General features: G+C 31.2%; 1 protein-coding gene across 1 annotated transcript in view; it reads left to right on the forward strand.

Annotated features, from left to right (window-relative positions):
- Window positions 1-16,524, forward strand: part of TBC1D32 (TBC1 domain family member 32) — a 208,319-nt gene that overhangs the window by 173,054 nt on the left and 18,741 nt on the right. Inside the window, exons 30-32 of the mRNA XM_012739115.3 lie at window positions 546-661; window positions 1,402-1,556; window positions 7,345-7,485. Of these exons, the coding sequence (XP_012594569.2) occupies window positions 546-661; window positions 1,402-1,556; window positions 7,345-7,485 (412 nt within the window). The remainder of the gene's footprint in view (window positions 1-545; window positions 662-1,401; window positions 1,557-7,344; window positions 7,486-16,524) is intronic.

The raw sequence follows: 16,524 nt of genomic DNA on the forward strand, positions 1-16,524 counted from the left end.
CACAAGCTGTCACTGTACAGGATTGTCCCATGTCTAACCACCTGACCCTTGCTCACTGAGGACCAGTAGTGCCCCAGTCACTATGACAATCAAAAATGGTCCCATAAATTTCCAAAGTGACCCCTTAATTTAGGAACATTAGACTGGATGAACTCTAAAGTTACTTTTGTACTTAACATTCTATAAAACTAATCTGTTGATATTACATGTTTTAGATTAAATTCAGAAAAAAAAATGCTTATATTCTACTCATCTACAGGGTATCATCATTTTGTTTTCTCAATACTGTTTCTCTTCCTTTAAAGTTACCAGTATTTACCAGATGAATACTGCTAATCCAAATATATCATAACCATCAAGAGCATATATAATTAATCTTTCCTGAGTGCTCTATTTAAAATAGTTATGCTAAAAGTAGAAATTTGAAAACATTTTAAAACATTGAGATCTCAAGAAGAATACACTTTGACGGATTTCAAAATATGAATATGCACTGCAAAGCCTGATATTTTTTGTTTTATATGTTTTGTGGGCTTTTAACATAGGTATGGCAAGTTCCTCAACTTGTTCAAAGATGGTGCAGAAAATGATCTTACCTTGGTTTTAAAGCACTGTGAAAGATTCCTGAGACAACAGCAAGGTTCTATAAAATCTTCTCTTCATATCCTTTTTTAGTAGATTCATAATAGTTGAACTTTCTTCATGTATTTTTCATAAATCTTTGGTGAGATACCTTGACACATTTATAGTAAAATAAGCTATGTTAGTGATTTGTTACAGTATATTCTTACTGTATTTTCTATATTTTTAAATGTGCATTTTATTGAGTTTTAATCATTAGATTCAGTCTTATTCATTAAATCTTAAACTGAATAAAGTTATTAGAATGTATTTTCAAACATAACAGGTTTCGCAAATTCAGAATAAGGCCGTTACTTTTTGTTTACCATATCTGTTTATTGTTTCATTTGAATTGGTTATCTTTCAGAAATGAGGTTTGACTTGAAGAAAAATATGTATACAAAGCATTTGCATTACTGGATTCTAAAAATGTGTAGACTTTATCATGCTTGATTATGTTAGTCCTTTAGCAGATAACCTCAAATACAGAAACGATGGTACGATTTTGTTGATGACTTGAACACATATGTTTTCACAAAGCAGGTAACTGCTCTTCAGTTGCTATTGCCATTGACCTCTACTGGACATGTAAGCAAAGAGTACATTAAAATAGTAATTATGTAAGTGATTCATTTTTCATTAATAAAGATTAATTTTACTTCAGTAGCTTCTATGTGGTTGAAAGCTCAATGAGGACTAAGTGTAATTAGTGTCTCTTTCCTGATAGAGACAATGGAAATGAATATAATATTGTAAGATTTCCTTAACTGTGTTTTTCAGTCTGCCTGCAAGGGAGTTATGCTGGCCATGACTGGTTTGTATCTTCTCTGTTCATGATAATGTTGGGAGACAAACAGAAAACAATCCAATTTCTTCAGCAGTTCTCCAGGCTTTTAACCTCTGCTTTCCTTTGGTTGCCAAGACTACACATTTCTGTAAGATTTTTTAGTCTGTTTTTAAAAGAGGGTTTGAAATTTTAAGGAACATCATATTTAAATTCACTGGAATATTATTCTGTTCGTATAGGGCTCTAATAATTTATATTTGTTTTTCTAACTGAATGCTTTTTGACTTAATCTCTTTGAAGATATAAATTTGACATTTTCTCAAATACTCAATGTCTTATGTAATAATAACTGATTGAAAGATTAATGATCATGAAGCATTTTTGTGAAATAGAAACATGATAATGAAAGAGAAGCTTAAAATTACTAAATTTTAAACTTGTTTGTAAGTTATATGAGTTAAATTCTGTATGTGAGAAAAGGATTATTGAATAGATATTTTTTATTGCTTTATGAGAATTTCTTGTTGGTTAAATTATAGTATAAGAAAAACCATTAAGTAGAAATAATAACTATATTTCAGTAGAACAAAAAACCACTCATTTTATATACATTTTAGAAATCTATGGAGTTTTTATTAAGGTATTGTAATGTATCTTAAAAATTTTTACTACTCTTGTGAGATTTCATAGGGAAGAAAACCACCAACTATATCAGCTATGCTAATACTTCCCAAGCATTTTCCATGACATGTTATATTTTAATAGTGAAATCACATGACACTCAAGGAAGATAAGTTAAGGGTACTGGCTGGTATCTATGTGGTGTTAGATGAAAACATTTATTAAGTGCTTTTTATAATGTATATTTATGACAAGGAAAATAATTCATCAAGAATAAATACTGAACTTTACAATTTTATAAATTGAAATTTATACAGCTTGAAATAGCTGTATGCAATTACTGAAAAAGACTTTCCAATTTTTTCTCTTCACCATAATGAGAAATTTTCCTCCCATGAACTGAAGGAAAGAAATGGCAAAAAAGTATGTACTGGTTTTTCTCCAATCAATGGAACTGTTTTCCTGCTGTTAAACAGAATTTCAGCAATGTCATTTCTTTAAATTTTACTTGAAGATTATAAAAATCTTATAGATTTTCTACTCTTCCATTTATAAATGGAATGTTGAAAATCTCTTGATAACAGGTACAGATTTTGAGTCCAATCATATATTTTCCTGTCAAATATTTTAAAATAATATACTCTGCTTGTCTTAAGAGTTCTGTTTTAGTGTTCAGATTAAGATATGGTCTAAACATTACCAGTGAATCATGTTAAGCAATAATTAAGTTGTATTTCTACTTTGAACCTATAAACTTTTTAATAATACATTTTTTATAACATCAGCAATCCTGTGTTCTGATAGCATTTCTTCCCATAAAACTGAAAACAGACAGGCTCTAGCAGCTTAGATTTTATTTGACTTTTTTGATAGCATCATTTAATATGGAATATAGATCTATGAATGGAATGGAGTGACATATTACTGGAATCTCAGTTTTCAGAATGAACTCTTGATATAAAGCCTTGACATCTTTCTATTGGTGCAGCTAAACTGTCAGTGAAGACTTATGCAGTACCTCCCACGTGATCATTTTTTCTTTTCAAGTACAAATAGATCAAGTTAAATGCTTTATTACCATTAGTTTGTTTAGTGCTTCTTTGTAAAACAAATAACATTCTGTTAGGATTCCTCTACAGGAATTCTATCTGGAGTTGTTAGCTATGTGTTGTTACTAATATCTGTACAGTCACTGCTCCATTGTATGAATGTTTTTGATTTAATCTTTTGAATTGGTATTTGTTCTATGCTACTTGACTTGGTAGTGCATTGAATAATAGTCTTAACATATAAAAAGTGGTACCTTTTCTGTTTCATTTGTTCTATTGTCTCAAACAGTGTACTGATAGTTTATATGCAAATTAATAAAATAAGCAAATTTGCAATGTGGTGACAAACACTTTGGCTTTAGCTATTAATAGCAAAACTTGTCTACCTTCCTTAGCTCAGTCTCATGTTATTATAATTGGCCTCAATAAGCATCAACCTGTTTCCCCAATCCACTTGACCCAACCTCATTACTGGTTTTTTTTATAACTGTTTTTATATACCCTATATCAATTCCTGATATATTATTTAATTTATATATTTGTTTTCTGCAAGAATAGGGTTTTCTGTTTTGTTCTCAGATGTGTCCCAAACTATGGCCCATAGTAATCACTCAATAAGTATGTGTTGAGTGTATGAATTAATATTTAAATAGAAATATGTAAGGCACAGTAAGCTTTTATTATTTACAAAATATGTTTAAAGATGTTAGAATCCCTGTGTTCATAAGAATGTTTTAAACAAATTACCTTTAAAAGGTTTAAAAAATAAGCCCTAGAATAAGCAAAACAGGAATGAAACATTAATTTGAAGTTCTTAAAATTTTATAAACTGTGACTGTACTGATATGAGATAAAAATAATTTGAAAAATTTACCCTTTGACATCATTTAGACCAAAAGAGTCTTTTAATGTATTGATTTAATGAAATTATCTTCAATTATTGTTTTTAAGAAAAAATAAATTTTTAAATGATAAAATAATCATTCTTTATGGAATTTCATCAAGAACCAGAGTTTAGCCAAATTTAATATTGAAACTGCTAATAACATGATAGATTTTTAAAAAGCAAGAAATTATTTTATGTAAGAATACCTAATCTCAAATAATAATTTTAATAAAAGTGACGATTATACACGCCTTCTCTGTCAATAAAAACATATGAAAAAAGAAAACAAATTAAATTGCTGGAGTATTTTACATTTACATACAAACAAAACACCACTGATGATAAATCAGGCTAAAGTAATACTCAAATGAACTAGTATAGTTCAATAGGAAGGTCGTATATTATAATATTTTCAATAAATAGTAGCTACTACAGAGCCTTCTCCTAGTCCTCATTAAAAAAAAAATTACTTGCATCTGAAAGTTTACAAAGTTAAAAATTCTAATGAAATTTAAATATAAATTTATATTTTACAATCATTAGCATGTCATGGCACACTTGTAACCCATTTGCAGGGCATCAGGAAAAGTAAGTCATGTGACCAATGACTTGTAGGAAAGAGGACCAGTGTCAAAACTTCTTCCCTGTATTATATGTGACTTTAAGTCTTATACATATTTGAGCATTCTATTTTCCCGTTGTTTTCCTGAGAGGAGAAAGATTTATGTTTTCTGGAATTATAGAATTAAAGTTTTGAAAAATTTTCAAAATTTTCTGTTCACCCTATGCATGATGCACAATTAACTATGACATTGCTAGTAAAGCATAGCCCATCCTTTGCTCATGGATTCCCAAAGGTAGAAGACTGTTTGGATCAGTTTAAATTGATTGGACAGTTTTAAATATTTTAAGAGGGTCTTTCTGCTTAATTCCATAACATCATTGAACTAGATTTTTCTTAGTATCAGAAATAAAGTGACTCATCAGAACTACCTATCCTGAAAGAAAAAAACTAAGACTTAAATGTTTTATTTTTAAGCATAACTTTTAATTTTTAATCACTAAAATAAAGTGTGTTGTTTTATGAAATCCTTCATGTTATTCCCCTTTCTAGTATCTCCCAAGCCCATATTTTTACAGATGATTTTTTTGCAATTTTATTTTAGTATAGTATATATGTTAGTTCATGTGTTACTTAGATGATATGTTAAATGCTGTTATCCTGCATGTGTTCTGCTTACTCCTATATTATGATTAATAGAGTTACTATTATTTCAGAGAATTGTGACTAAATAAAATACATCAAAACAGTATAGTAAATAATTTATAATTTGATGATTCAGAAGATGCTTTGTTATATTCATGTGACTCAGAACTGTCACTAGTTTTACGAACATTGTTTACTGTAAATTAGAGCCATGATATGGTAATTAATAGAACAATTAATAAAATTTTTATTATAAATGAGTTTCCCATGATTACATTTTACAGTCATTAGTATCTTGTTATTCAGTCAATATATTGGGCAGCTACTCTATGTAAAGTTTGGTGTTAGGAGCTGTGTTGGTTTCCAAAAACTATGGCATAATTTCTTCCAACAGAATATAATTTATAAGAGTAGAAGAACTCTTGCCTCATGGTAGGTAGTACATTGCATAACAATGGCTTATTTTCTTTGAGAATGTAATTAATCTATTTATCTCTTATTGGACCTACTGTAAAGGTATTTCCTATGCAACATGGAAAAGATACTATATAAGAATCATTTTCCATACATAGAACTCATACTACTATTATACATGTCTTTAGAAAATTATTACCTAAGTTTGCATGGAAAATTAAAACATATGTATGAATTGAATTTTGCTTTTAAATCTTTATTATATTATTGATTCTACAAACAGTCATTAGTGAAACATTGCATATTAGCAAAAGATAAACCAGCGGATACTAATTTTCATTCAGTACATGTTATTATTTTTAACAACTCAACAGAAAAATTTCTTTTTGTCATAGACATAAATATAAAATTGACTACAAGATGTCCATTTAATGTGCTATCTATGTCTTAATTCATTAATATAGAGAATTAATGTTTTTTCATGTACTATGAGGTATCTCCTAGAGAACCTGTCATAAAAATACATATTCTCTCTATATTCCTACAAATATATATTTCTTCAGTGGGAAATAATAAATCATTTATTATGATAAATGATAAAACAGGGAAACCACTGATAAATCAACTTGCTGATTTCAGAAACTTTAATATATAACTCAAACCTGAATCCATAAAAACATGTCAGCATTAGCAAAAAAGTTTGAAAGAAATAAATATTCTATATTTTAACTCACATGAGTTTATTTTCATTTAAAAGTATTAATTTTCATCAAAAAAATTTAAAGATAAGAGTTGTCCAGTAAAAGTAAGAAAATAAAATGTCTCTTAATTAAGTCTCTTAATTATGTAGTCTTCAGATCTAATTTGATTATCATTTTTTATTGATATAATTGCTAGTGAAGTTTTTTCTAGATATAATTATATCTTCAAGTTTATTATCTTTTTTTAAAAGAAATTGTAGATAGATGTTGGATTTCTAGTAGGAATAATACATTATTGATCATTTGCAATGATAAATTGTATCTAAGAACTAAATTGAAAAACTAACCAACTTTATGAAGAAATTGCTGAAAAATGTGTTTGTAAATATATGTGTGTATATATTTATAAATATAGGTAAATATGGGTATAAAATAATATGAAAACAAAAATAAATTTTATACAAAATAACTGTCCTCAGAACCTTGATTGGAATCATGTGTTTTTTCCTAGTTTTAGAAGTAGGTTTCTCATAGCATTCCCAATTTGGGTTATTATTAATTCAGGTTTAGATTTGAATTAATATCAACATAGAAAAGGGATTAGACAAATATCTTCAAGAGCTGGCAAAGCTAAAACCTTTTAACATTATAGAACTGTCAGCCAAAGCCAAGAATATTAAGCATATTGAAATACACTTAGTATTAAAGTATAAAATATTTATTACTCATACACTTATATGTTTGTTTATTCTTTCATTCAGTACCCTTCCTCATCATTCTACTGGGATTTAAGTTGCCAAAATTATGAAGTACTAACTTTATTTGTATGTCTTGGAAGTATACAATACTGCCTTTATCAAGATTTATTCTTTTTACAGTGTTTAACATTCTGACTTATTAATTTACATAATTATAATATTTGTAATAACTTATTATGCCAACACATTAATTTTGAAGCAGCAATTCACAGCCAAAGAAAAAGGTTTAGAAAAGTATATGTTTATTTTAAATAATCTGCATATTCATTATTTAATTCTGAATTTCTCTCTTTTATGCAGAAGTACCTACCTGTTGACACTGTAGCATCTGGCATCCATCCAATATATTTTTGCAGCTCACATTATATTGAAATGCTACTGAAAGCTGAGGTGCCGCTTGTGTTTTCAGCTTTTCACATGTCTGGTTTTGCACCATCACAGGTAATCCATAACAGAGTAGCATTTCTTCAACTCCCATATCTCAATGTCTTTAAAAAAAATTACATTCTCATCAAATATAGGAAATACATGTAAACTAATAAAAGTGTGTATTGAAATCCCCAAACTGGCTTTTTATCCTAGGCTTTTTATAATATAGATTTGCTTTATAGTGATCCCTAGTATTCAAAGTTTCAGCTATTCAGGGCACAGACTTTCTGAAAGTCTATGACATACAGGCTTTTAATGGAGATAATACTTGCTTCATACTGCTAATGTAAGGATTAACAGATGTAACAGGGCAAGAATTCTTAACATTGAGTGCTTAGTATGTGAGATACTGAGTCTTATCTAACAAGAAAGCGCAGATGATTAATCTGTGCCTCAGTCTTAGTTTCTGTCATTGGATCTGGGAAGGTTTGATGTTTTTTCTAGGGCCTAGAGATGTGCAGCACACATCCTCTGATCATATGCAATAGTGTCCACAGATGTCCCCTCTTTGTGCATACCAGTCCTTTGTTGGTGGAGGTGTGTATTATTTCTTTACTATGTTATAATCAGCCTATAATTAATATTTTAAGGTTTAAAGCTTTTTTTGTTTTTGAATTAATTCTTCTCTTCAGAGTCTAGGAAGGCAGTAATACTTAATCCAAAAATATAAATACTTCTAAAGCTATAGACTTATCAAATTATTATCAAATAACTTTGATTTTATTCTAACACAATGAAGAGTGTACCTATTTTTCATGTGTGGGTATATGGCTTTTTCAAAACCAATCACTAATATAATAGGTGAAAATTGTTTCTCTTTTTAAAATTTTGTGTATCTTTGAACATTAGCAAGTTTGATTATATTCCCATAGTTAACTAGTTGAATCTTCGTGTTAATTGCCTACTTGTCTTAGTGTGTTTCTTATTGATTTGTATATATTATTTAACAGTAGCATCTACTATCGAAATCTCTTTGATTCCAGAATTACATACATATTTTACTTCAACTTTATATTATGTCTTAATATTGAGTAAGAATAAGCCTATCATTTACTCCCCTCCTTTTCTCAAAAAAGTTAATTTAGCTAATTTTACCTATTGGTTCCTTTACATATACTTTGGAAACAATATTGGACATTTGAATTTGGATGAGATTTAGATTGCTATTATGTTAAATTATAAGTTATTTTGAGAAAATTATGTTCTTACCATACGCAGTCTTTCTATCTAGGAACATAGTAAGTTTTTCCATTTGTTTGCTTTCTTATTATATTTTACTAAACTCATTTTTTTCCCATATAGGTATGATACATTTCTCATTAGTTATTGCTAGGTTAGTGTATTTAGAAATCTTTGTTTCAATTTTATTTTCTCTTTGGTTATCATTAATAATTAGTAAATATATGTTTTTATATTCATTATGTTGTACATTTTTCCTAGTCTTGTGCTGATTGTTGTTTTATCTTTGTAATAAATTATTATTGCTTTATTTTTACTAAATTATCTAGTTCTTCCAAAATAATTCTACATAACAATTGCTTATATGTTTTAGATTTCAATTATTGAAAAATCATCCAGCATTTTATCATTAAGTAGCACCTATTTATTGGAGAGAATTATTTCATGTAATGCTATAGAAGAATCTTATCTTGGTTTGTAAAGTATTGAATTTTTTAAATTAAGTTAGAATGTTCAATTTTACCAGTTTCCGTTATTATTAAGATTATCTTGATCTTGGGGCTTTTACCTGTTTATGTGACATACCGGTAAATTTCTTAATAGTAAACTATCTTTGCATTCCCTTGGATTTACCCTACTGGAAATCTTTTCTTCTTAATTTGACAGTTTTTCTTGACGTTATGATATGCACTTTTGTATTTATTTTTAAAAGCCCTTATGTAATTTATTACATTTACTTACATGACTTTATTCTGCTTGTTTTAAACTTCCTAAAGTTAATAAGAAATTTAAATATAGCAAAGAATTGTGTGTAGTAGAAAGGAACACTCTTCCTTAGCCAATTTTGGCTCTTGCTATACCTAAAATACTTCTGGGAATTTTGAATCACAAAATTTTTAAGTCTGATTGGAGGCAGATGCTTAAATATTTACCATAAGCTTGATAACCCATTCTTTCTCTTCTTCTAAAAAGCTAAGCTAGGAGCTACATGTTCCTGAGAGTTCCTTTTAGCTATTGTAGTCTTGATTAGTACAATGTGTCATACTTCCAGTTAATTATGAGTCCCCAACATATATTCTTTGATTTAAAAATGGACTTCCAGGCCGGGCGCCGTGGCTCACGCCTGTAATCCTAGCTCTCTGGAAGGCCGAGGTGGGTGGATTGTTCGAGTTCAGGAGTTCCAAACCAACCGGTTCCAAACCAACCAAGAGTGAGACCCCGTCTCTACTATAAATAGAAAGAAATTAATTGGCCAACTAATATATAGAGAAAAAATTAGCCAGGCATGGTAGTACATGCCTGTAGTCCCAGCTACTGGGGAGGCTGAGGCAGCAGGATTGCTTGAGCCCAGGAGTTTGAGGTTGCTGTGAGCTAGGCTTCGCCACGGCACTTACTCTAGCCTGGGCAACAAAGTGAGACTCTGTCTCAAAAAAAACAAAAATGGACTTCCAGAAACTATAGGAAAAACTTGAAATACCTCAGGCTCTACTGTATCAATTAGTGATTAAAAGGAGAGTATCTATCAATTTGATATATCTTTATCAATTTGTTATATATTTATCTGCTTGATATATATACGTTTGTCAACTTGAAACTGCATACAAGTAGCATATTTATTTAATAACAACCACTGCATTATTTTGGAGCAGTAATGCTATTCTTTTTCTTAAAATTAACTTAAAATTGCCTTTTTAATGGTTCCCTATATGAGCTAATCATTTTGTTTTAAGAAACCATATCATTGCTCTGTTGATATTTGCCATTTTATTGCTAATTATAAAATATGAAAATAACTTTAAGTAACTAAATAGGTATATGTGATTATTTGGATACAAATTTTATGTTTCAGAGCTTATTCATTTTGATCTAATTAGGAGCAGTGCTTTTTGAAGTTGTGTATTTTTAGGCATTAGGGGATTGGTTAATTAGTGAAGGATTTGTGGGTAGGTTGCTAAATGAAGTACATAGATTTCTAAAGTAAAAATAAGCTCAACTAGAGTATAAAAATTAAATATAGTAAGAAATGTATATTAGAGTATCTTTTAGGAATAACAGATTATAAAGAAAATAGAAATTTGAATATATATTCTTGTTATAAGAGCAACAGAAAATCATGTTCTAATTAACTTTTTGATCAATTCTATCCTTTGTTAAAAAACTTTCTTTATTCTATTTTGTTCACTTTTCTGCCTCGGAAGTACCATATATCTTTAATGATTCATCTGTTATAATTCCTTGGGATCACCATCCTGCATATCATTGATTATTGTATCATACTGTTTCAGCAAGTGGGCTAATGTGGATAATCCCCTGGATATAATATAGAAACATGTGGTCACTTTTTCTCATTTGCTATTTTTCCCCCTTATTATGAAAGCAGGATTATAGAAAACTAGTTTTTGTGACCGTGCTTTTTGAAAATGTAAAATTATATAAATGCAAAGCAGAACTTCAAGACAAGGGATGCCCTTTGTTCACAGTGATATTCATAAATGTGTATGTCCCGAGGTTCTTCTGATGTTGCTAATGTTGCTACTTGAAAGGATATGCCTTCTCTCTTCCTGTGAGTCCTTGTCAGGTCCTTCTCCTTTAACATATGTCCAATTGGAAACTTTGTAGATCGTCTACAAGTAGATGACTCTGCTTTGTGTTTATATACTGCTTTCCTACCTCTCTTGTGGTGGAACTACTAATACATATCTCACTTTGTAGAATAGTTATTTGTGTCCTTTATCTTACTCTTACTAGTTGAAGATCCTTAAAGGTATAGATATGTGTGTGCCTGACTTCAGGTCCTTTGCGTGTCTGACACAATGTCTTGCCTAGAAAAAGTGCAATGAACGTACTGTTTTATGTTTATAATGGCACTTTGTAGCATAAAGAGTATGTCCTGATCTTGCTTCATTTAAAATCTTAACCTTCATTATGATAGAGGGATTGATCAGTGGAACAAATAACTTATTGAGGTCACTCAGACAGTAAGGACTTCTCTTGAAACCGCTTTGATTCTGAAATTAGTTTTCTTTTGTACTTTACTAATGCTCTTTCTATGGTGAAAGTAAATAATATAAAGCCAAGAGAGTTGTTAAAAATAAAGTCTTTGAATCATAAAACTTGATCATTTAGAAATCATATCTATTTTAGCTCAATCGAGTATCCATAAGTAATTGTTTTAACCAAATTATTTTGTCTTAATACTCTTATGGGATTCTTTGAATATTGTTTTTAAAATCTAGATACAAATAAGAATAATTTACCTCAGATAAAATAAGTTACAGGTATATTAATGTTGCATCTTAATGTCATTTTGCATAAGCTTAAGTATGGGTGAAGAGCAAAATTTCCTAGGAAGCTATGGTACATTTTGATGCATATTGTGCAAATGATTTTCCTTCCTTAAAAGCCTAAAAAGCTATTTAAATGTTTTAAAGTATAATTAGTTCTACACTACACAAAGAGTAGTAGCTCACCAAATTAGTTTCACCTTTTTTATAAATCCATTTCATAAACTATATTGATAATATTTTTTCAATAAATATAAGGACTCTCTGGTTTTGAAAAATAGTACATTTTTAAGACTTATAAAAGGAAATTTGGCAATTTCTGGCATAATTATATGTGCATTTACCCTTTAATCCAACAATCTCATTTATGGAGATCTATCCCAGGAATATACTGGAAAAAAATTTGTAAATACATATATATAAACATGTTTTTATAGCACTTTTCACAGTACTAAAGGACTAGAAACAATGCAAATGTGTAGGAATAGGGGCTTGCTGAAATAAATTGTGATTTATCCACAGTGGAGTCCTATGCAGTTGTAGAAGAGATTTTTAGAAGGAGAGAGGGAGGGAGAATGAACCTACAGAGGAAAATGGACTTAAAAGACATATCAGTCAATCAAAATTTTGAATTTATGATGGGTCTGGTTCAAGTGCTATTTTCTCTCCTTTATGTTGAAAAAATCCTTAATAAAAAAATGTTTTTAAAAGTATCCCATGTCTGCCTGGACACATACCATTTTTTGGCCTGTTAGAATTCCAGACTATTAGCTGATTTGCAGACCATTTTATGTTATAAAAATACAAAAGTTACTTGCTTAAGGATAAAAACTGTTACTCCTAGTTCAGCACTCTTCCAGGGAAACAGTGTTTTAAAATTCTTCTGTTGCAATTTAGTAATTTTGAAGGATCTTAAAAATAATAACAATAGCAGATAAAATTTCTTCCAAGAGCGGCACATGTTTTAAAAGGGTATGTCTGCCTTTTAAGTGTAAACCCTATGAGAGCAAGGACTAAGTATCTTTTGTCCACTTAAAAATTATAATAGTACGTGGTATATATTAGGTACTCAATAAATATTTGTTAAATGAATAACATCTGCACCTTTATTATAGCATAACATTTATATAGCATTTTATATTTTCAAAGTGCTTTCAGTTATAGTCTCTCATTTTTCCTCTTCTAAATTTCCCATGTGATAGAAAAAATAATTATTATTTCCATTTAATGGTAGAAAAATACAGTGTGTGGAAAACAAATGCTTGAATGTATATAAGTGCCAGAAAATTGCAACTGCATTAGAAACTATGTATAATAATGAACTAATTGCAGCTTTTAGGTTGCCTTTTTTTTTTTTTTTTTTTTTTTTGAGACAGAGTCTTGCTTTGTTGCACAGGCTAGAGTGAGTGCCATGGCATCAGCCTAGCTCACAGCAACCTCAAATTCCTGGGCTCAAGCAATCCTCCTGCCTCAGCCTCCCGAGTAGCTGGTACTACAGGCATGCACCGCCATGCCCGGCTAATTTTTTTTTTCTATATAAGTTGGCCAATTAATTTCTTTCTATTTATAGTAGAGACGGGGTCTCGCTCTTGCTCAGGCTAGTTTCGAACTCCTGACCTCAAGCAATCTGCCTGCCTCGGCCTCCCAGAGTGCTAGGATTACAGGCGTGAGCCACCGTGCCCGGCAGGTTGCCTTTTTTTTTTTTTATTTATTTTTTATTTTTTAATTTTTTTTTATTTTGGCATATTATGGGGGTACAGATTTTAAGGTTTCAATAAATGCCCATTTCCCCCCCTCCCCCCAAAAGTCTGAGTCTCCATCATGACCATCCCCCAGATGGTGCACATCTCACTCATTATGTATGTATAGACCCGCCCCCTCCCCCCTCCCACCTCCCCAATACCCTATTACTGTAGCACCTATGTGTCCACTTAGGTGCTACTCAGTTAATACCAGTTTGCTGGAGAATATATCTGGTGCTTGTTTTTCCATTCTTGGGATACTTCACTTAATAGTATGGGTTCCAGCTCTAACCAGGAAAATATAAGATGTGCTATATCACCATTGTTTCTTAGAGCTGAATAGTACTCCATGGTATACATATACCACATTTTATTAATCCATTCTTGGATTGATGGGCACTTGGGCTGTTTCCACAGCCTTGCAATTATGAATTGTGCTGCTATAAACATTCGAGTGCAGGTGTCTTTTTTGTAGAGTGTCACTGGATCATTTGGGTAGATGCCCAGCAATAGGATTGCTGGATCAAATGGTAGATTCACTTGTATTGCTTTAAGGTATCTCCATATTGCTTTCCAGAGAGGTTGAACTAGTTTGCAGTCTCACCAGCAGTGTAGGAGTGTTCCTCTCTCTCCACAACCACGCCAGCATTTATTGTTTGGAGATTTTTTGATAAAGGCCATTCTCACTGGGGTTAAGTGATATCTCATTGTGGTTTTGATTTGCATTTCCCTGATGATTAGAGATGTTGAACATTTCTTCATATGTTTGTTGGCCATTCTTCTGTCTTCTTTAGAAAAATTTCTGTTCAAGTCCTTTGCCCACTTTTTAATGGGGTTATTTGATTTTTTCTTCCTAATTTTCGTGAGTTCTAAGTATATTCTAGTTATCAGTCCCTTATCGGATGCATAGGATGCAAAAATTTTCTCCCATTCTGTAGGTTGTCTGTTTACTTTCATGACTATTTCTTTGGCTGTGCAGAAGCTTTGTAGTTTGATCATGTCCCATTTATTTATTTTTGTTGCTGCTGTGATTGCCTTTGGGGTCTTCTTCATAAACACTTTGCCTAGGCCGATGTCTAGGAGAGTGTTTCCAACTTTTTCCTCTAGAGTTCTAATAGTTTCATATCTTAGGGTTAAGTCTGTTATCCAGCGTGAGTTGGTTTTTGTGAGAGGTGAAAGGTGTGGGTCCTGTTTTAGCCTTCTACAGGTGGCTATCCAGTTTTCCCAGCACCATTTATTGAAGAGAGATTCTTTTCCCCAGCGTATGTTTTTGTCTGCTTTGTCAAAGATGAGATGGCTATATGAGGATGGTTTTATATCAGGATTCTCACATCTGTTCCACTGGTCAATGTTCCTGTTTTTGTGCCAATACCATATTGTTTTAATTACTACAGCTTTGTAGTATAGTTTGATATCTGGCATATTAATGCCTCCCATTTTGTTTTGTTGCCTAGAATTGCTCTTGATATTCGGGGTCTTCTTTGGTTCCATACGAAGCGTAAAATTATTTTTTCTATATCTGTGAAGAATGCTGATGGGATTTTAATACGTATTGCATTGAATCTGTAGATCAGTTTGGGTAGTATAGACATTTTGATGATATTGAGTCTGCCGATCCACGAGCATGGTATGGATTTCCAAAGGTTGCCTTTTTTTAACCAGTATAGATGATGGACAGAAGATCCGACCTCTTATCTTTGACTAACTTACCAATTACTCCTGAAACTGATAATTGAATGGGAACTGCTTTCTCTGGCTGTGGGAATCATTTTATTTATTTTTACTCTTCAATTGTTTCTCCTTCTTTATTTATTCAGAGACTGTAATTTGCATTAATACCACATGGCTGTAAGTTGACTAGCATTAATAGCTGTAGCAAAGAACAGAGACAGAGATTCTGAAAGCAGTGCAGTAGGGAATTAGAAGAACTGCTTCTCATTAAAATACTACTGACTACTTTAAACTGCCTAGTCAGGTGGGAGCAGGAGATGTTTCCTCCTCGATCCAGTAGAGCCATGTTACATGGATTTTCTGGGGGAGGTGGCAACAGTGGAGGTTTGTTGATGTGTACTCTGCATGCCAACATACTCTCCAGGTTCAAATTTGGCGAAAAAAATTCTATTAATGCCAAGTGAACAGTAAAGTTGGGACCAAGGAGAATTTAATATAACCTGCATGTTGACAAATATTTGGAATTCAAATATTCTGACTCAATATTGAATTAAATTTGTAGGCTCTATGGAAAGATTTTAGAACATAATAGAAGATAAGCATTATTATACTTATAAAGGAAAATCTTATACATGAAAAGAGAATTATAATAACAAAAAAAATTTAGATGGCCATACAGTTGGCATTATCAATAATAAAAGAAGAAATATGACCAGAAGGTGAGATGAAAAGATATGATCCTAATGGCTAAAAATTAAAAAGTTAATTGCTGATATGAGTAATAATGTATAAAAAATAAAAACTCAATAATACCTTCTGGTATAGGCTGAATTGTGTCCCCCAGAATTCACATGTTGAAGTCCTAACTCCCAGTCCCTCAGAATGTGACAATATGTAAAGATACGGCCTTTAAAGAAGTAATGAAGTTAAAATGAGGTCATTAGGTTGGACCCTAATTCAATATGACTAGTGGGTGTCCTAGGAAATTTGGAGACAGACATGTACTAAGAGAAGCCCGTATGAAGAAACAGGGAGAAGACAGCTATCTGCAAGCCAAGAAGAAAGGCCTCAGAAGAAACCAGCCCTGATAACAGCTTGACATGGGACTCCTCCAGAATAAGGAGAAAATTTTTATTATTGAAGCCACCCAGTCTGTGGTTCTCTGTTACACCAGC

This window comes from Microcebus murinus, chromosome 5 (assembly GCF_040939455.1).
Source record: "Microcebus murinus isolate Inina chromosome 5, M.murinus_Inina_mat1.0, whole genome shotgun sequence".
In the NCBI taxonomy this organism is placed as follows: domain Eukaryota; kingdom Metazoa; phylum Chordata; class Mammalia; order Primates; family Cheirogaleidae; genus Microcebus; species Microcebus murinus.